This window comes from Symphodus melops (assembly GCF_947650265.1).
Source record: "Symphodus melops genome assembly, chromosome: 6".
NCBI lineage: Eukaryota > Metazoa > Chordata > Actinopteri > Labriformes > Labridae > Symphodus > Symphodus melops.
The window spans coordinates 24,776,537-24,797,876 of record NC_136696.1 but is presented as its reverse complement, the minus strand read 5'-3'; the positions used below and the strand labels follow the sequence as shown (position 1 = coordinate 24,797,876).

Below are 21,340 nucleotides of genomic sequence, written 5' to 3'. Positions count from 1 at the left end.
TTTTTTTTAATTTCAGGGGGCTTTTTGTGCCTTTATTTGAGAGACAGGACAGCGGATGGAGTGGGGAGAACTTGAACCTGGGTCACCAGATTCAAGTTTCATTTCAATCAATTTTATTTCAATCTGTGTAGCTTAAGTTTTCAATTATAAAAAATGTGCTGGGTGAATGTTCTCATACTCCGCCTGTTTCCATAATATATTAAGGCTAGCACAAGTTATGCATAATTAGGCGAAATAAGGGGCGTGGCTGATTTGATGACAGGTGGGCCAGTTGTAGCTGTTTTCTAAATCCTGTTACAGACCTTAAACTGTCGGCTTCATTTGTGTGGTTTGAATCCTTACATGTATGCTAGCTAGATATCGAGTTAGATAGATATTTACTCAGCCTGCCTTAGCTCCGCCCCTTTGCGTTCTTCTTCATTAGCAGGTAATTAGTCATCTACCGCCATCATTGCACTTTATAAGGCCTCTTCAGAAATCAGTGGAGGAATTCACTGAGACCATGTTTTCAACATGGCTAACCTTCAAACAATCCAGAGCTTAGCTGACATATTTGTGGTTTATGAGCTGCACATGATTGATCCCATGTGAATCACTAACACAGAATAACTCTGCTCAAACGGATCTGAGAGAATGATCAGCAGGGGAAATTTATGTTTCAGCCCCTCAGGGCCTTGAGTGGTTTGTGTAGAGTAAATGCTGACTGCAGTTTGTTCGGTGTCGTTGTGTCGGACGAGTTGTTTAAGGGAGTGGCTGAAGTCGCAGCACATTAATCATGGAGAAAAGCAAGGCTGAGCAGCATGCTCTGGGGATGTGGATGCACAGGACGCTCCATCCATTTCCCTTTTTTTTACATTTTTTATATGGTGTCACTTTCTTGTGGACATGGTGCTTTGTGTGTGTGTGTGGCTGCATTGTTTTGCACTGGTTTGCATGCCATGGCATCGGTGTGTTTGTGTTTAGAGATCGTGATTGTTTGCACCCACATTTCTGTCAGTGATTTTATGACGGGAAAATACTTTTCAGCTGACCTCGAAACATCAGGTAACAGTCTGTAGGAAAACACACTCCTTATATGTTGGAAAGAAGTCACTGTAAATGTGAATACAGTGAGTTTTGTGTCTGACTGAAATATGGATTTTAAGTTTCTGAGTTGGGAAGTTGTTCTTCCGACTTTAGTGTGTTCACATGATTTTAGTTTGGAAAGTCGTGTTGAAAGAAAAAAAAAAACTGTTAATGCGATGAAGATCAGTGAGATGTCTCTGTTACAAGTTTTATTTGAAGAAAAAGTTAGATTTCGAGTTTTAGATTAACTAAACTTCTTCTGATTCTGATGCCAGGCATCTAATTCCTTTCCGAGTTTTTGTTCCAACTTGAGCAGGTGTTCATGTCCATTTTACAACACTGGGGCGCTCGTTTTGCCTCCCTAGAAAATCAACAATACAAAACCGTTAAGTGCTTCAGCATGTTCCTTCTCCTGCTCGCTCAAGTTGTTAAAATGTAATGAGTGCACTCTGCACTTTTAAAGGAACAATACGTTGGATTGAGAGCTGGATCTGTTCGTTCTGCAGTCACCTTGAGTTGTCCTTCAAGCTTGAAAGTGGAGGTGCGATCACATGGTTGAACATCATGACTTCATTGACTCTGTTCCTTTAAGGAGTTATCATAAATACGTCGCCCACCTTATCATGTACATCTCTTTATTCTTGCTCAATAACTCTTCGTCCAGGTTTTTGTAGCCTGCTTTCTTTTTCTATCTATGCTGCTGGGGATGTTGGCGTCGTTGTTTCCTCCAGTGGTGAACTGGATGATGAAAAACTCTGATTCGGGGATATGCGTTTATCACATGTTGAGGATTTTGATTAATAAAGTGGATGCATATTTTCTCCCCATGGTAACTGGTGAAACACATCGTATGTTATGTCTCTGTTTTTAGCTGCACCATGTAAAGGATTGTGTCGATTTTTCTACGAGAACTGAATAAATCCCCTCACGTACTCGTCTCTCTTTCATGAGGAAATCAACCATCCAGGGAACACGTTGATGTATAACAGATCATTAATTATACAAATCATGTGCTTCACTTGTAAGTTTAACAATCACCTACAATGAAAGGTCATCTTTTGTTTACATCAGAGTTAATTGATCCAAGTCATATATACATATATATAATAATATATATATATATATTTATCATATATCAAGGGGATCAATAAAGATTATCCTTTGTCCTTTATCCTTTATACATGTAAAGCAGAGGAACTCGTTTTTGTCTCTGTGGTGTTGCTAACACAAGAAGAACATAAAGTCCCAGCAGCCTTACTTTGATGGTGTTCCCGTCACCTTTTTTCAGTCCTGAAGCCTGACAGCAGGTAACCTGTACCAGCAGCCACTCACACCCGACATCGCCTCAAACGCTCTGAAGCTCGTTCAGGAATAGAGAAAAGTCCGCCACGTTTTTGGGGCCTGATTTTTCCGAATTCCTTTTGGGAGAATTTGCAAACATGCACAGAGAGGTCGAGTCACTCCTGCTCCGACTCGTTTCCCGTGTGATGGAGAAGTGGTACCATGTGCTGTGTTTCTGTCCCCTCCCGTCTGTGCTGCAGGGTTTGAAGGCTGCTCCATGGTGCCATCCATCTATCCGCTGGAGACGCTGCACAACTCGCTCTCCCTGAAGCAGGTGGATGAGTTCCTCAACACGGTGTGCGAGAGCAGCAGCGAGGCCCATGCCAAGACCATGAGAGGTACATCTGCATGGCTAACCAGTGTCATATTTCTCTACGTGTAGTTCTTTAAAAGGTGAATAAGCGATGTCTGGGGTAGAAAAATACATTTCAAGGCTTTCAGATGAATGAAATTTGCAGGTGAAGGTCGTTTAACAGATTTTATTTTAAATCTTGAATTTAAAGAGAATCTTTTTTCTTCTTTTTTTTTTTGAACCCTGGCTAGTTGAGACAAGTAAACTGTAAGTTTGGTATAACTTCCTTTAAACATTTGTGATGTAGGCTTTGTATTTACCTTTACCTGTGTTTTTCTGTTATTGTACTGTTTTTATTGTAATTTAATCGACACTACAAGATCCTCACTCTCAGGTTAGACCTCACTCACACTCACCATGGTAGTGAGGGTTTCAGGATTGAGTCAGTTTTATTGGTGGAGGTGTTTCTGGGGATTTTAAACTGGAATGTAATCTTTGCTTTGTATCCATGTGAGGCGTAGAGATGATTGCAGTTTAAATCAATCAATCATTCCTCTTTGATGAGTGACATTGATCTGAAGTACATTCAGTGTCTGACATTATAAAAGTCATCTTCATGTTATTGGGTGTTTTTTTTTTTTTTTTTTTTCTTTCTTTGCTGCAGCCCTCTCCAGCCTGTTTGACTCTCAGAGCCAGACGTCTCTGTACAGCCCTCAGCAGCCGCTGTCCTCGTCTGGATCTGAAACATCTCTGCGGCCACCCAGCCGGCCTCTGTGGCGTGAGTGCTGCTTTGAACTTCATTGATTTTAACCACCTTATGCAATATTTAGTCTTACTCTAATCTCATCTGGTGCAGATTTGAAGGTCTTTGAGGCTGGAGATTTAGATCTCCAACATTGTCAACGATAAAAGGATAGCCTATCAGCCGGTCACAGATACAGTATGTGGATCTAATGTGCAGGTGTTTAAGGGATCAGTTCAGATTTTGTAAATAGATAAAAAGAAATATTAGTAATACTGGCTTTAAAAGCACATTATGGTGTGTCAAATCCACATATGCATCATAGAGTGCAATCTCTCTGAGTGGTCAAAACACTCAATGTGTCTTACATATGCTGCAGTCACTGCTTGGCTGCGGATCAGTTTCTGATTCTGGCCTGAACAAGGCTCTTTAATCCTCAGACGTCCTGCAGAGACACTACAGATGGACTGGCAGTCAACTGGAGAAACTAAAAAAGAGGAACTGTGTGAATGAGACGCAGAAGAACGCGCACGCTCAGCAAAACCAGGACACGGATAAAGAACGCACACCCTCTACACCTTCAGCCGCCCTTCATGTAACTGATAGCATCTGCTAGCATCGGGTCACTGCAGATAAATGACCGTCTATCAGGCCACATCTGCTGAGTGCATCATAACACACAGGTCACATATTGAGTCTTACATAAGCTGATGGGTTTGTGTCCTTGAACCAAGCTCAGAATTAGAGCATTAATGACTCGTTCCATTTTTGAGAATTTGTTGTATTTATCTTTTTTTTTTTTGTATAAAAAAACAAGACGAAACGTTCTGCTCGGTTATTGCGTTTACAAATGTTGGAGAAAGTAGAGTGGCTCAAGTAATGAAGATCAAACGTGGAGCGTAACACATTTTTTGGGGAAGCACTTCAACAGGCTTAGAAGGTAGAAAGGCTTTGGTTAGGGTTAGGGTTTCATGTTTGTACAGTCAGTCATTTGAAAATATGAGCTATCGGTGTGCTGGTTCTGTAAGCTGAACAGTCAAAGTCCTTCATTTGTTCCTTCATTAATATTCATAAATAAGAAGAAACATTCCAGTTTCTGATTAAAACCAGGAGCGATAGTATCTCAGTCTGTAGGAGCTTGGGTTAGGAAGGGTCGCTGGTTCAAGTCCCAGGGTGGACCAAATCTGGAAATCGGTGTGGTGGTTGGAGAGGTGCCAGTTCACCTTCTGAGGACTGCTGAGGTGCCCTTGAGCCGCCCTCCTCCTCCCAGCTCAGGAGCGCTCGCCTCCTCACTTGCACCTCTCCATTAGTGCATGTCCAGGATCCTGTTTGTGCGCGTGTGCAGCATGTCTGGGTGTAAAAATGGAATTTCCCATCACAGGATTGTTCATCTGACCGTCCACAGGGCTGAGTATGAATCGTCGCCTTAATAATTAAAATACGATACAAACCTTACGTTCTTTAAAATAAATGTATCAGTGACCATTTAACAGTTTTACTAGTGCTCCGTTTACCACCCACATGGTCATTTTAAGGTTCTGTGGTAAGAGCGTTGTGTAAAATGGGAATATTTATCTGCTTTCTTATAGAATAGCCTTAACACATGTCAGAAAAGCTTCATAGCAGCAGAATGAGAATGTCAGCTGTCCTGTAGGATCAAATATAACACTTGAGATCAAATCAGACCGTCAGTTTGAACACTCTTCTTTCTGTTTGTCCTTATCTCCCCCGAGGAGATGAGGTGTTTCATTTATCTATCCGAAGCATCCAGTTCTCTCTTTTGCACCCAACACTTTCATTTCTACTTTATTTACATTGTTGGCACCGAGTGTTGCTTTTTCCTCGTTCCGTTTTATTATGGGACTTTCTCTTTTCCTCTCTCCTGTCAATACCTGCTCCAGATCTGGTTTCCTGGAACAGCCGATAACTCATTTAGCTTTGTTTATCACGCAGCGTTCTCTCCATTATGAGGTGCTAGAGGTTATACAGCTGGATGAATATGACACTTGTTTTGCTGGTGGCGTGGCACTCTTTGTTATCCTATTGGCTGTAGTTACTGGACAGCTGGGCTATGTAGCTCAAATCAAACAACAATGACACAGTTGAAGGCTCTCTACAGGAAAAACAAGCATTATTTCTTCCCTCTAATTGGCATACAATTACTGTATTATGCTAATGTTTTCACTGTTTGAAACCTCAGTAGTATCTCTGAATGAGCTACAATAAAAAAAATATATATATTTTCTTACAGCAGTCTTTCAGGGTACTGTCTCTTTAAGGCCCCTAGAAGTCCACTTTCTACTAATTGGCCACCGTCCAAAACCCTCTTGCTCTGTGCCTAGGTAATTTGTCCATATAAGGAGATCTGTAACTTTGTGAAGTCACAAAGTCTCCATGGTAGAAAATAAACCTGGACTGTATTGTTGATTCTTTGTTATTCCAGCAGGATTGAATTACTTGGTTTTAGGATCCCCCAAGTGGCTGCTTTGCTCTCCCCTCAGTTTGCCAGGCAAACGGCAAACCAACAGGTTTTGCAGCGATGGAGGCAGGCACACTAAATGGTTCAGATATACCTGATTCTACCCGACAGCGGAGGCCTCTGCATTTTCTAAAAAGCTCCACAAGCAGAAACATTCTCAAACTAGGATCAATATTGGAGACTCTTGATGGAGAGATGTTAGAATGCAGAAAGGTTACAAGAGTGATGCAGAGCTGGCTAAACGCTGAAGCTTCAGTGTCCATGACATGACAACCTGCATCCAAATCGACTCCTCGGACGGTGCGGAGGGAGACGGCTCTCTCTATTGTTTTGAATTTAGAATGCATTACCAGTTTTGAACACTAGGTGTCAGCGTAACATATTGCGCTTTAAAAGTCTATACCGAGATCAGGGTGATCCTATCCAGTTTTCTTCGAACAATAGAGACAAAAGTGTGCTCGATTAAGTGATCTCTTTTGAAAAGAAAAGAAAAAAAAGAACAACAACCCGTTTCTGGTGTTTAGAGACGCGCTAACCTTCTGATTTAATATTTTGTCAGTGTTTGATGTCATTTTTTTGCATCCTCGTAATGCAATGTGTATTTCTGAAAATAAGGAACAGCCTAAAATTCTTCTTTTTCATTCGTCCTGAAATATGAATACGTTTATGGATGAATGAATTGTGAGAATCTCTTTAAATCTTTTGTAAGTGATCTTAACCTCGGCTTAAAATACTGCGTACATGTGGCTTGATTTATGAACCCCCTAAAAAGAAAAAAAAAAAGAAGAGTTTTGTGAAGTTCTCCATGGCAACAGAGGATGAAGCAGTGAGAGGATGACGCTTTTTATGTACCAGATCACCCTGAGCCTCTTCGTCTTTTCACTGTATGTCCCTCCTGATGACGCACTCGAAGTAACAAATACTAATAACACATACACGTAGTGCTGCAGGAGTCCAGTGATTATTGCTTTAATTAGGCAATAAGAGAGTTTTCAAAAGCTTTTATATGATCTTTTTTTTTTTTTTAAGGTTGAGACTAGAACAGTTTGTAAAATAGAGTCAATGGTCTGAATTGTCTGGTTGTTGTTTTTGTTTCTTTAAAGATGGAAGCATCCCATCAAGTGCCGTGTCCAGTGCAGGCCCCTCCTCTCCGATCACAGAGAGCTCCGGCCTCAACTTCAGCTTCAGTGAGTAGACGGCCAGTCAGAAAAAACACAAAGATTTCTGGGTATTCCAGGGCTTCATCTGAAGACTTTGGTTTGTCGGTCTCTCCCTGCTTCGATTCCTCTTTTCCTCCTGCTCACATTCACCGAGAAAAAAAAAAAAAAAAAACCTGGTGGGGAGATTTTGATACAGGAGGGAGAGGCCTCGCTGCCTCGGATGTTATGAAACGCTCAGACTCCAATAAAACCACTGAAACTGTGCATTGACTCCTCTGGAGCACAGCAGCTACAACTCCACAAACCTGATCAACAAGAAAACAAGGAAAATACTTTGACAGTTTAACGCTCTCCACTTCACTGTGACATGTTCACTATCTAGCCAGGGCTGAGCCACAGTGCGTTCAGCCCACATTCACACCAGTTGTGCCTCTAGTTTAATGCAGATGCTGCCTACGCTCATACAACATCAGTGCCTGCTGTTTTTCTTTTCTTTTTCAGCCCAAATGCTGTTTCACAAAATACCGTATGTCAAACACCAGCTGTCTCAATCCTGATCTCAGACATATACTGCTGAAATATATCACACTGTTAGTCAAAGTGTCAGCTCTCATTTGGTTTTCATGTACTTTTCTTCCTTTTTGTGCTGTGGCTCCACTGTGGGGGAAAAAGTTACTTTTTAAAAATTCTAGTTGAATTGAGTGACATTTGACCATCTTTGCTTTCATGGTTGGTTTTTTATGTTTCAGCGTCATGTTTGCTGAAAGTTAAAGCTTCATGGAAGAGATTTTTTTGAAGCCTGTTACCTTAATTTAAATTAGGACAAAGACAACTAGCCTGGTTCTGTTTGTTGAAAAAAATCTTAATTTACAGGAACACAATCTAATTTAGTTTATCTGTTTCAAAACATATACAAAAAAGTGAAGTCTTGCCAGAGTCCTTTCTTTTAATGTGAAATCTGTGTTTCTGTGTTTTTAACTTGTACTTTAGGCAGGTTGTACTTGTTATCATTGGACAGCAAAGACAGGCTAGCTCTTCCTGTGTTTGTCTTTGTTTGTGCTAAGCTAAGCTAGCAGGCTTCTGAATATCCCTTCATATTAAACAGAGAGTTGTGTCAATCGTCTCCTTTAAGTCTTGGTTAAAAAGCAAATACCAACATGTCTGTGTGTGTGTATATGTGTATTTGTATTTTTTTATTTTTTTCCCCCTTCACGATGATGTACTCAAGACTAAATTCTGTACGTCTTTTCTTTTTTTTTTATCCTTTAAAATATGACAAATGTGAAATGTACAAACCAGCATTTTTTAAGGTTTACTTTGGGGACTTTACTTACAGACATGACAGTGAATGGAGTCAACGTTTGGGGAAGAGAGCGAAAGTAGGGAATGGCGTGCAGTAAAAAGGAGCCACAGGTCGGATTCGAACCTGGGCCGTCCACTTTTAGAACCACAGCCTCTGTGCAAGGGAGCACACAGAGTAGCCACAAGGCAAACCCAGAACTGATCTATTTTTTTAAACTTGAATCTAATTTATAACCAAAAAGCAAAAGGCGTATGGTGAACATTAACTCCACATGACGACATAGTTATGCCACCGTTAGCATTACAGAGATTACAGTGGGTTGTTATTTTAATGTGATGTCACATCATGTCGGTGTCGCGTGACTACACAATGTTAATAATGGTATTCGCACAATGTTTAGTTTACGTCGTAAAACCAAAATAACAAGACTTCATTTGGAGTTGTCTTTTAAACATGTTGTGTATCATGTTAGTCTGTTAAATGAGGGCCTGCTGTTAAACATGAACAATTATCTGTGAATGTGTCTTCAAATGACTTCTAATAGTATTTCAGACAAGGAACGTCTCCTGCTGTATTTTTATGACTTTTTGATTAGTGGGCGGGGTTTACAAATTCTGAGGGGAGTTCAAGTGTAAAGATTATAGTTTTATATTAGAATAAAAGGGAGGAACCACTGTTTTAGTAAAAGTTATGAATGTACTTTTGATGACTGCCTGACGATTTTTTTCTCTGTTGGGACAGAATTCTCTTTATTGTCATCTGTCACATCAAACAAGCTGTACTTCGATGTTAAAGCAGTCCGACTTGTATTGTTAAAGTCTGACTTTGACGTTAAAGCGGTTTAACATTGATGTTAAAGCGGTCTAACTTTGATGGTTGTTGTAAAAGATTTTTTTTTTCTCAGGTGACTTCATCATGAATCGATGAAAAAAAGATACCATGAACATGTGACTGAATAGGGGGTCAATTCATTTTCAATAAAATACTTTTTTGTTATTCTGATGTGTAACGGTCCCATGCAAAGAGTTTTATCTGAGTACAGCTTTGGGACCATTCTGTTCAGACTGTTTTTTTTGTTTGCAACACCAGAGAATAAATTGGAGAAATGAATAGACTCCTTTGAAGGTGTTAGAATTGAAAATGAACTGACAACCCCCCTCTCCAAAAAATAAATAAAAGAATAATTAATTAATTCAATTTAAAAAAAAACTCTGCAAACTCCTGCTGTAGAACAACATTGCACAAAATTTCTTCCAGTTCAGTTATCATGAAAAGAGTTTTAGATTTAGTCTAAAGGAGTGTGGATGTAGTTGATCTTAGTTATGCATTTATGTGATTATTTAATGTGCTGTTTAATGTCAGCCAAAGACGACGAGGAGAGGAATGTGTGTGATAAGTTTTGGCGGCTGGAGAACAAATTTGACGTTTAGACGGTGTAAAAACATATTTCTGTGATGTACAGAGCGGGAGGGAGGCCAATAAAAGTGATATTAATTTTACCATGACGAGTGTTGAGTGTTGCTGTGAATGAAAGGTGTGTGTGTGTGTGTGTGTGTGTGTGTGTGTGTGTGTGTGTGTGTGTGTGTGTGTGTGTGTGTGTGTGTGTGTGTGTGTGTGTGTGTGTGTGTGTGTGTGTGTGTGTGTGTGTGTGTGTGTGTGTGTGTGTGTGTGTGTGTGTGTGTGTGTGTGTGTGTGTGTGTGTGTGTGTGTGTGTGTGTGTGTGTGTGTGTGTGTGTGTGTGTGTGTGTGTGTGTGTGTGTGTGTGTGTGTCTCTGTTATTGCTCCATAAACAAAGCTCTGTGTCACTGCTCTGCCAACACACTCTCACCCTCACTGTCTCTTTTTCTTTTCCTTCAATGTCCTACATTCCTTCCCTCCTTTCATGTCTCCTTACCTCACCCCTTTTCCTCTACTTACCTTCTTCTTCTTCCCTTCTCCACTCTTTTGAGCTTCCCTCTCTGCTCATCAGTTTTCACTTATCCTTAACCTTATCCTCTGCTTTCCTTGTATCCTTCACTTGTCTCCTTGTTTCAGTCTGTCCTCTTGATACCTCCTCTCTCCGTATCGTTCTTCCTATCTTCCCTTCCTGTCCTTATCTCCTTTTATGTCTACTAGATTCCTCTCTTTTTGTCCTACCCTGATCTCATTCCTATCCTGTCCTTGTTACCTTTACCTGATTTATTTGATCGTTTTTTATCGTATATCTCCTTTGTTTCAAATCCAATCTCCTTGTCTTTTCCCCTTCACTCTTTATATCATTTCCTCCACTCTTATCCTCGTTTACTGCACCTCCATGTCTCCTCTTCTCTACTCGTACCCATTTCTATCCTTTCCTTTCCTTGTCTACTTTCCTGTCTTCTATAGTTTCTTTTCCCCTTTCTCCTACCCGTGTTTATTATCCCCTTCATCATCTTTCTTATTTCTTTGTTTCTTTCCTCTTTTCTTCCCTACTCCCTAATCTCCTTTCCTATCTTCTCCTTTTTTCCTCAGCCTGAAACTTTCCTTCTCCTTACAAAATGTACTTTCTTCTCCTTGTGTCCTTTCCTCTCTCTGTGTGATTCATCTCCTTTTGTCCTTTTCTCCTCCCCTTATCTATATTCTTGTCTTGTCCTTATGTTATTTTTCCTTTTCTCTCCTTTCTCCTTCCTTCCTTCAGGTCATCCTCTTGTTTCCTCTCCTCTCTCTATCTTGTTTTTTTTTCCTCCTTGTCTCCTCGTGTTGTTCACCCTCTGGTTTCCTTTCGTCTCCTTCCCATTTTTGATGTCCTTTTTATTCTTACTTTTCTCTCCTAGTTTCTCCTCCTCTCATCTTTCCTTCTTTCTTGTCTTCTTTACTTCATTCCATTTTTCTCTCTCTTCACCTTTTCCTCTGCTCTCTCCTCCTCTCCACAATGCCTTTTGAGAATAGTGATGACTCATGTCTCCCTCCTATTGCTGCCATGTGTTGCCATGGTGACGCCCCCAGATGTATTTGACTCCCCCTAAGAGACGCTGAGTGAATGAAGAGGAGGGGGGGAGGAGGACTCAGACAGACATTGCAGACTCACCGGAAGCCAAAAAGTGATGTCATCCCTGCTTTCTGCATGACAAGTCTTCTCAGGCTTTATTTCTCTCACACACACACACACACACACACACACACACACACACACACACACACACACACTCCTTTCATTCACAGCAACAAAAGATGATCACCGATTGACTGCTAGCGAGTTTTATCCTCTTTTGATAAATTGTTCTCATGACAGTAGCTGAAGTTTAATTCAGAGAAAGAAGTTACATCTTGTCTCATGAGATGTGATTAATTACAAAGTGTAGTAATGTCTTACTAAGTGTCTCAGGGGACGACCCAGGGGACAATGATGTTTTCAGCTCATCTATTTGGGACAGTTTGAACAGTAAAGACAAAAAGCAATCTGAAAAATAAAGATGAGTGTGTCAAATATTTTGTCAACAGTCTGTACAACTATTCATAAGCGTGGGTGTAAAACACTTCATACGTATATGCTGTTTTTTAAATCTGTAACATAAGTGCTTGTTGACATATATTCATGCACCTGTAAATTCATCTCTTAAGTATTTAAAGCCAAAATAATTGGATTCTGTGGACGGCATTTTGGATCAGAGTGTAAGCTAGCCCCCCAAAAAACAAGAAAACGAAATGTTTGTATTTGATGCTGTGAAGCTAATTTAGGGAAACTGGGGACACAGGTAAGTTTATTGTGCCAGTACAGAATCAGTGTCCCCTTATAATCTAATCAAATCAAAAATTGTGTTGTATTTTTTTTTTTTAAGAGCATGCATAAATGTGAGTGAAATGTGGACCTCCTTAAATTTGGCCAACTTAAAAATATAAAGAAAGATCTGGTGCTGTAAGTGGTCCAATGAAGCTTTAACCCCGGCTGAGATAAAGAGCAGGAGCAGATCCCTCGTCTGCACCTTCCTCGGCTGTCAGGTGAACAGTTTGACAACTTTATTCAAACCTGTTTTGGTGTTTATGCATGTGTGCTTTATTGTGGATAGCCACTTAGTAGTGTTATACATTGTAGAGGATAAAAAGCATGTTTTGTTTCACAGTGTGTTCGTACAGAGGTTAGCGCTGTTGCCTTACTCAAGAAGGTGCCTGGTTCGAATCCTGGTTGCACAAGAGCCTCTCTGTTGGGAGTTTGCATGTTCTCCTCCGGCATACGTGGGTTCTCTGCAGATACTCCAGCTTCCTCCACAGAATAATAAAGAAAAAACATTCCTTGTTGTATTTGATCATTTTCAGATGTTTCAATTTAAATAATGTTAAATATTCCTCAAAAACTGAGACTTTGTTGAATTACATCTAAATTATAATGATGCACTGGATTTTGCTGCTCTGTCCAGGTAGTATTTGCAGTCCACTGAGCCTGTATGCTTATGAAATGGATGAAAATACCCACTGGGGTATAAAAGTCTATTTGCTCTTCCTCTAAATATTCCTCAAATCTCCCTCATAAATGTATTTACTTATGTAATTGTACAAAGTCACTGTGTCTCTAACCCTCATCTACCGCCAGACTGTTCAGTGTCCCGGCTGACAGCTGACTGCACACGTGGCAAATGGTGTGGGAAGGAAAAACAAAAGTAGTGATTAACTATTAGCCTTGCTGAAGAGAGAATTACCCTCATCGAGACTTCATCAAAAGACTGTAAGGAAGGCAGAAAGGTGTCCTGTAAGGACCTGGAGTACCACCTCCACACTCTCAGCCTGTCCTCTAGACGCCACCAGAAGGAGGAGAGGGGAGATAGAGTCCCAACATATTGCCATGGTAACTAAGGGGGCAGCTTGGAATGGAGGAAAGGGACTGTTTTGCTTGGTGAGGTGGCAGTGAAGTAGCAATGTGTGGGCTTGATTTATCTTCTTTTTTTTTACTCTCCTTCGACTTTTAGAACCATAAAGATTAAACATGATAAGACAAGGGTCAATTACAGGCTGAGTCATCACTGCCTGAAACAAATGAGTGTGTTTAAGCATCAGGTTTAGGTTTGCATCCTTTACTGCTGAGTTAAGGCCCCCCTTCCCCCAACAGGTAAGGTATAAGGACTGCACTGAGCCACTGAGGTGCCAAGTCATTTTCATCGTTCCAGCCGACAAATCAAAGCCCATCAGCAAACTGACCCGGTCTGTTTTCTACAGCACTGAAACAGATGACTCAACTCCTCCACCTTTTGTTTCATTAAAGGATTTATTCACGTGTCCCTGAGTTGAATGTTGTTATTCACTAAAACTAAAGCAGTTAAAGTTTAAACATCAGTGATTTGGGATTTATTCATTCAGTAACATTTAGCAAGAGGAAAAATAACAGACATAAATCCTTATCAAATCCAGGCTCAGGACGAAACAGCCATCGGCTGAAACTGCACTGGGCTTGAAGAAAAGGGACGGGGAGATTGGATAAGACGCAGAAGGAGGGATAGGGAACAAGGGGGATTATTGAAAGCACCTGAGAACACAGGCTGCCTATGTACCATCGACCCTGTTGGGCGTTTTTAATTGAACTTTTCCTTATACTTCCGAAACTGTAACCGGTCCACGTTTGACACATTTCCATGAAATATTACTGACACAATTGATTGGATAATATTTGGTAGTTAACTGACTAATCGATTGGTCATTGCAGCTCTATTGGAGTTGTTTTGATCGCTGTAAAAAAAAAAAAAAAACCTTTAAGAGACAAGAAGACACCCACAGCACATATTCAGATTTGAATGAACTTTAATTGATGATCACCAGGCTGTTTCCCTTTTACAATGAATTTGCAGTAGTTCTAGTTTTTTATCAGTTAGATTTAAAGAGACAGAGAGATATTGAATATTGCACTGAGGAAGAAAAACAGAACTAAGATTATTACAATGCAAAAGAGAGAGAGAGAGAGAGAGAGCGAGAGGATGAACAGAACTACAAATACAGCGTCTTCTTAACAACATGTTAATAGGGCAAAAAATAAAAGCGCAGCCCAGTATTATATTACTGTAGGTCATTTCAGTACCAGTTAAGACAATTAGCTTCTTTTTTTTTTCAAATATATCTCTTTAAAATAGCAGTGTATCTTTTAGTATTATTTTCATGTTAAACAATTACATTCAGTATTATAACTAAATAAATCACATGCAGATAGATTAGATGGACAGATGACACCATATCGTGACCAAATGATATCGTCATTTCAATGCAGCTATGGCGATGGAATGGAGCTGAAAGATGCACATTTTTTTTTTTTTTCCCGTTCTGTATCTTGTCTGCGTTATGTGTCGTTTTCTCAGCTCCTGGCACTGTCACTAAAATCAGAGAGAATGAACAGGTGTCACGAGAAGAAGGATCGTTTGTTTGTATCTTTCCGGTTTGTTCCTTTCCAGAGCGTTATATTTACATTTCTGTGTAGCGTACAGACATGTACTGTACGTGTAGCTTTAGTTACGTTTTACTGATGGTTTTTTTGAGTCTGCATGTGTTTCAAGTCATTTTCAGGAAAAGTTGCAGCTGCAGTTTGTACTTTTTCTGTGTGTTACTGTTCGGATGTTTGTTATGGGACTCAATATAAGTCAGACTTATCTCGTCCTTCAGGATACGACTGTAACTGAAACGACAATTTGTCAAAACAGAGATCAGTATCCGCTCGCTCTATGTGCTCCCTATGATTTAGATCTGACTAGGTTTGTTTATTTTATTTTATTTGTCACGTGTTTTGATCCAGCAGCGTTCGCATAGTTGTACCAACTCTACATTCAGAAAAATAGATCTCCTGTATAGTGCATTCAGCTCGTGTATAGTCAGACAGTTCAACATCGAGCAACTCGCAGCGCTCTACTGATGCCTTGACAAAAATATATTTATATAGCTCAAGGCCAGTTATTTGGAATCTGCCAACTTAAAAAACATGATTCAAAGACTGTATATAACACATCAGACCATCCACAAAATCAGATCCATACATTGAAAAAGCTCCTCCGTCTTTTTGGACATATTTCCAGACAGCATTGAAGAAGGGTTGGAAAAAAAACCTCTCGTAAACAGTTTACAAGGGAGTCAATTTGATCGTGTGCATGTTGTGTTCTGGCCTTGACTTAATAAACTCCCTTCAGACGAAGTTCTGCGTGTGTATGTGTGTGTATAACTTGTGCGTTCCCAGCTGTGTAATAAACACCCTGCATCAGACTCTTCACAGTGGAATAAAAAAAAAAAAAATCGATGTCCGCCTTTTAAACGGTACATCATGGGGATATATAATGTTTAGAAAAATAATTACATTCTGTGGCCACTTGTGAATTTTTGAATATTGAGGCTTTGAAACATCCCGTTTAAAGTAGTGTTAGCGTTTTGAGAGAAGGGGGGGGGGGGGTTGGTTAGCACAGGCTGACCATGATGATCATGTTGAAGTTGGCGACATCTTGTCATTGAATCCTCAAACAGAATGCTTTTAAAAAAATCCCAATGTCCGCCTCGCCTGCCCTCAGCCTCAAAGACAAACAAAACAAACGAGTGAAACAAAAATATCCACCTTTCGATGGAAAAATCTTTGCAGATATGTTTTCTCTTATTTTGATCAAAATGAATTATAATAAAGAAAATTGCATTTGATTCTCAGCACAATAAAGGAGAAAATTAAACCTGTATGTATTACACATAAAAATGTCTTCCTCCAGAATTAAAATGTGACAGATATAAATATAACTTGGCCATATGTATAAACGTCACACGTGAGCTTCTCTCCAGTCTCTCTAAGAAAAAGACCTCTCACACTTCACCCACGTGAAACTCACTCTCCAATCCATGCTAGGTCTCAAAAACAGCTACTCTGTGAGCATTCATTGTAAAATAACAAACACAAAAAGTACTCGAGACATACCTACTTTATAAATGCTCCGCGTACAATCCTAAACATTCACGTTCATGCTTGTTCTATAAATACGGCTCTGGGATTAAGATTACGTAATCGCTTCATAGTGAGACGTTGTCTCTTGCTCAACAGTGAGCTCAGTAGGGAGGGTCGTCTGCTAAAGATCGTTTATATTTCTGTATACTTTATTTTGTAGAAGTTATTCTCTGCTACTTCTATCCGTGTCATTGTCACACAAAAAGCCAACTCTTCAACTCTCACACCTCCTAAAAGTACATTCCTATTTGGTTCAATACTTTGCTCGAAGACATTCATGTTGGTTTGAAAGTGGCGTTTCAGAATGTGACATTAGTGCTTTATTGGGTTACAGCGCTTTGCTTTGTGAGCATATTAGAAGTTTGTATTGTGTAGTTTGGACTATTTCAGAGTATCCTGTGGACAAAGGTTTTTGAGTGTTTTATATCGACCGGTCCTCTCTTTATGATTACATTTGGTTTTCTTCATTTACCCTGGCTTTGCTTCAAAATGGCTGACATGTCCTTCAAATATCTCCCTCTACAAAACCACAAGCTAAAGGCACGTGAGAGAAGCCTCCTATTACACACTCCCTATATATATATATATATATATATATATATATATATATATATATATAGATATAGATATATATATATATTTCTATCCTGAAAAACAAGCCCATCAATAAATATAAATATTGCATTTCAAACGGATGTTAATGTTCCTCTCAGGGAACAAGCAGACACTCTTCCGTTGCTACATTTGTCACAGGTCAATGCTTGTTTGTTTTTTCTCATCGCTTTATGATACCAACAGACGGTAAAATGTAGCTGAACAAGAAGAAATGATGGAAAATAAAACCTTCAAAATTCACCTCAGGATCATTATTTGCTGCATCGTCACAAAATAATTAATCTTTCAACAAATCGCATTGATGTCGAAACATTGACCCTATATGTTTGTATACAGGAGTACATATAACCAACAAAGACTGGGATAAGGACTTAAAGAGGAACCGTTACATCCAGCAGAGATATGACTACTGTGCAAACATCGTCCCTTTGCCTGGCGCCTATTGAATTCACTTGAGCATAGACAGCCAAACGGTGTAGTAACCTATCTGCACTAATCTGCATTCCACACTCAAAGGCTGGCTAAAGAAACGATTTACCCTACGCAGTTCGGACAGTCTGAGCTAAATTGCAAGCATCATGCACCAGCAAAGCTGTAAAAGCCGAAAGAGAGAGATTTCAAACAGTAGCAACTTCAGGCATCCCCTAAAACTTCATCACAAAATGACAAGAGGGAACGTTGTTTCTTTTACATAACATCAATTTATGTCTCTGTTGAGTTATGTCCAAAACTACTGTTGTATGAGCAGAGCTGCAACCGATGGGGTTTGCCATGTGCATGGACAGAAGCTTCAAATGAAGAAACACATGGAACACAGTTCTACTCTTAGAAAACACTGTATGAAGTCAACGGTCTCTGATTCATTTCAGAGACAATCTGATTTTTTTTTTAACCGTGTTTGGCACTTGTTTTTGAACATTTGAACAAGAAGTTTGCCACTTTTGGAAATGTTACATTTAAAATTGATTTGATTGAAGGCAACATTTTCAGACCAACACTTGACTAATCTGTAGTTTGTGGTAATTTTAGGATAACGATGGGTATTTGTTAGATGTGCGGCAAAAAAAGCTTTTAACATTTTTTGATTGAGCACAACCGGTGCTAGAATAAGAGATGTGTGAGGGCAAACAGTGTACTCAGCTATAACAAACGTCAAAGTAGTTTATTACTTAAGATAACCCCACAATATCACGCAGAGCACCAACCCAGACTTCTGACTTTGATTTCAGCTAACATAATCTAGTGATTTGAAGGGGTTGCAGCAAATGCATTGGAGTGATACCATGAGTGAGCGAGAAGCTTTGAAGAAGCAGAGAGTGCTGTCCACTCGCTCTACCTCCAGTGAGGATGGATGATAAGGAGTGGGAGGATGGGACGAGAGTAGGAGAGCAGAGCATGGCGCCTGAAGCTCAAAATTCTATCTTGCAGGCGGGGAAGGACTCATCCTGCATGACTACGGTGCTGCTAGAGGCCAGAACCATGATGTTCAGGTCCTGCTGCTTCTCGTGGGTCTGCTGGTACCATTCCCGGGTCACCTCACTGTCGTGGGTCGGGATAAGAGTCACCTGTTGGGGAGACAATGTAACACAATAAAAAAATTATTGATCAGTTCACTGTTTTTACTCGCTGGCAAAGAGTAGGGTGAGATTCAAAGTTTAATCCAAAAGTCAAATGGCCTTGGGTTAGCGTAGTCCATTTAGGCTTAGGGTAGGGCCCATTTACTTTGTGGAATAAACTTTGAATTACCATGACCTTGATGGCTATGAGATTTTACAGGAAGTAAGATGAGAGGAGGATTCATCAAGCTGTCATTTCTGAGTTTGAAATATGAAGCTTCAGCTGGGAGTTTGCATAAGAAGATGTTACATTCATGCAAAGACTAGAGATCACGGAAAAAGTGGCTCGGCTCTGATGACAAGGGCGACTGTGGCTGTGTTGGTGGAGTCGTCGTCTCTCAAGGGTTCGATCTCCAGCTCCTGGGTAAGACACTTAACTCTGAATTTCTCCTGCTGGGATTAGTTACTTCTGACGGCAACCACTGCATCAGTGTGTAAATGTGACATGTGGTGTAAAAGCACTTTGAGTGGTCAGAACCTTCGAGTATCTGTAACGCTTGTTAAATGAATGACTTCTTGTCTTCTTTGATTTATTAAAAAAAACTGTGGTCTTATGCCTATGATTATAATGTCCTAACAGAACAAGTGTTTATTCCTATAAGAATTTCTCTTACAGGGATTTACAGTCTTAAATGATGTCTATTCAGTTGAAACCACCATTGCCAATGTCATTATTAAGACTTAATGAGCTAACTGGTTTAGAACCAACCATTAGGCAATGTCAACCTGTACCAATCCATGTTCCTCACATGTGAACTAGATCCTGGACTTTTTTTTTTACAGTCCAAGAAAGTATTTGCAGCTTTAAATCATCCATCCATTGTCCATTTAGCTTAAACAGGGCCCAGCTGAAGTAGCAGCAGGATGAGCAACTTATTTCAGAAGTCTACTTTTTCCTGAAACCCTTCCCACCTCCTCCTGGGCATCCCTTGGCATAACCAGGCCAGATACGATGTGTAATCCCTTGAGCATGCCCAGAAAACCATGAAAGGAATGCTCAAAAGAGGACTCTGTCGCACTTGGCTCCTTCCCGTGCGAAGGAGCAGTGGCTCTACTTGGATCACCTTTGCACATTCTCAAAGACTCATCCCTGACACCATGCTGAGGAATCTCATTAAGGCCGCTAGTCTTTGCAACCTTTGCAACTCGATCCTCAGGACATTACCCAAAGCTCATGACAATAGGTGAGGTTAGGTTGACTAGTAATTGAAGAGCATTGCCTTCTGCCTCAGCTTGATCTACAGTTCCTTTATAGCTACTGAATATACACCAATCTGAACATCCATTGCATAACCCATTTACATGTAACCATTACACATGAACAAGACCCTGAGATACAGGAAGAGAACATTTCTATTGAGCCAACAGCACCACATCAACTACGAACAGACTTTGTACACAGGTCACAGATAATTGTCTTAATTTGGTTATATAAGAACCTGAGGAGTAGCCTACAGTACGTACATCAGAATCTGTCTCTACAACCTACAGGACCCCAGAGGGAAATGACCATTGGCAAAACGCTCAAAAGACATACACATGAACAAACCCCTATGATCTCCTCTACATGTCTGATGAGGTGAATGCCGACTGCCTGTGACCCTGGTTTTAATATGCTGGTCATGTCAGGTAATGGTTACATCATGATCCACTGTCCAATGACCTGGACAGAACCTGCAATGTTCCTATTGTGTCTAAGGTTCGACTACCTGTCCAAGCCATCACTTGAGTTTCCCGGAATAAACTTTACCAGGAAGGATTTGATAAAACAAGAAATAGGTCACATCCTTCTGCAACCTCTTACTAAAAAAAAAAAAAAAAAAAAAAAAAAAAGACAAGGCAGCCAAACAATGTCCAGAGCCTTCAGTTTCTCAGAACCTCATTCACACCAGGCCTCTTATGGTTGAGTAATTTCAGCGAGCTCGGCCAAGGACGTGGCTGAGACTGCTTCTGGATCTGGTTCATGAGTTGATTTCATTGTTCAACAATATGCCCAATTAGATTCAAGAAAAGTGTTTGCCCCTCGGAAATGACCAAAAAACATCTACAGTCAGAGTGTTTTCACTGTGTGTATGATTGTAGGGTAAACTTGAGGACACTCAGTATGACACATGACTGTAAAGACAGACTGATGAAGATAGTAGGTATACTGTACCTGTAAATTGGAGCCCCACTGAGCTTTGCCTTCCAGCAGGGCATCCAGGACTCCACGACTGGGTTCTCCACTGCTCGGGTCATTCCCGCTCACCACGTAGTAAGCGGCTCTCACTCTTTTGAAGAATTCCTGGTCCACATTCTTTGCACTGCAGTGGTTTGGTACATAGGCCAAGTCCACATAGACTGGTGGTCCAGCAGGGACGGCTGAGCTCGCTTTCTGAGAATTGTTGACTGGAAATGAACAAAAAGGAACTTTTTAGAAAATATGTCCACAGAGAATAATAGCACCTTTCACACACCTTTCTTCTGCAGATCCATCATTTTAATGTGCTGCTGTTTTCTATTCCATTATGCCCGCTTGCTGCACATTTTTTTAACAACCACAATCTGTTTCATGTCCCAACCTCACTTTCACACAGGCGAGCATTAAGGTGGTAACACAGTTGCAGATTTGGTCCAGTAACTTTTGTTTTGTGATAAAGGCTTTGATGAGAAATGTCTTTTCTCCTGGTGGGAGTCAAGGTGATGGTTTATAGAGGTTACTTTAAATATCTTCTCTACTAATTGCCTGTTCATAGGGAGCACAAGTGCAATTGATTTTGTTATCTGATTTAATCTCATCTGAAGACAGTATCACCCAAAGATTGTTTCAAAAGTCAATTCATCT

General features: G+C 40.2%; 2 protein-coding genes across 8 annotated transcripts in view; one reads left to right on the top strand and one right to left on the bottom strand.

Moving 5' to 3' along the window:
* ppip5k1b (diphosphoinositol pentakisphosphate kinase 1b) overlaps nucleotides 1-9,887 on the top strand; it is a 53,324-nt gene extending 43,437 nt beyond the window's left edge. For all 6 annotated transcript variants that reach the window (XM_079345904.1, XM_079345905.1, XM_079345901.1 and 3 more), the window contains 3 exons: nucleotides 2,607-2,744; nucleotides 3,363-3,476; nucleotides 7,023-9,887. In XM_079345904.1, coding sequence (XP_079202030.1) covers nucleotides 2,607-2,744; nucleotides 3,363-3,476; nucleotides 7,023-7,114 — 344 coding nt within the window. In that variant the 3' untranslated portion in view covers nucleotides 7,115-9,887. The remainder of the gene's footprint in view (nucleotides 1-2,606; nucleotides 2,745-3,362; nucleotides 3,477-7,022) is intronic.
* Nucleotides 9,888-14,109: 4,222 nt separating this feature from the next.
* The window catches only part of map1ab (microtubule-associated protein 1Ab), a 72,211-nt gene continuing 64,980 nt past the window's right edge, over nucleotides 14,110-21,340 (bottom strand). For both annotated transcript variants that reach the window (XM_079346654.1, XM_079346655.1), the window contains 2 exons: nucleotides 20,672-20,904; nucleotides 14,110-18,465 (listed from right to left, as the gene is read on the bottom strand). In XM_079346654.1, coding sequence (XP_079202780.1) covers nucleotides 18,310-18,465; nucleotides 20,672-20,904 — 389 coding nt within the window. In that variant the 3' untranslated portion in view covers nucleotides 14,110-18,309. The remainder of the gene's footprint in view (nucleotides 18,466-20,671; nucleotides 20,905-21,340) is intronic.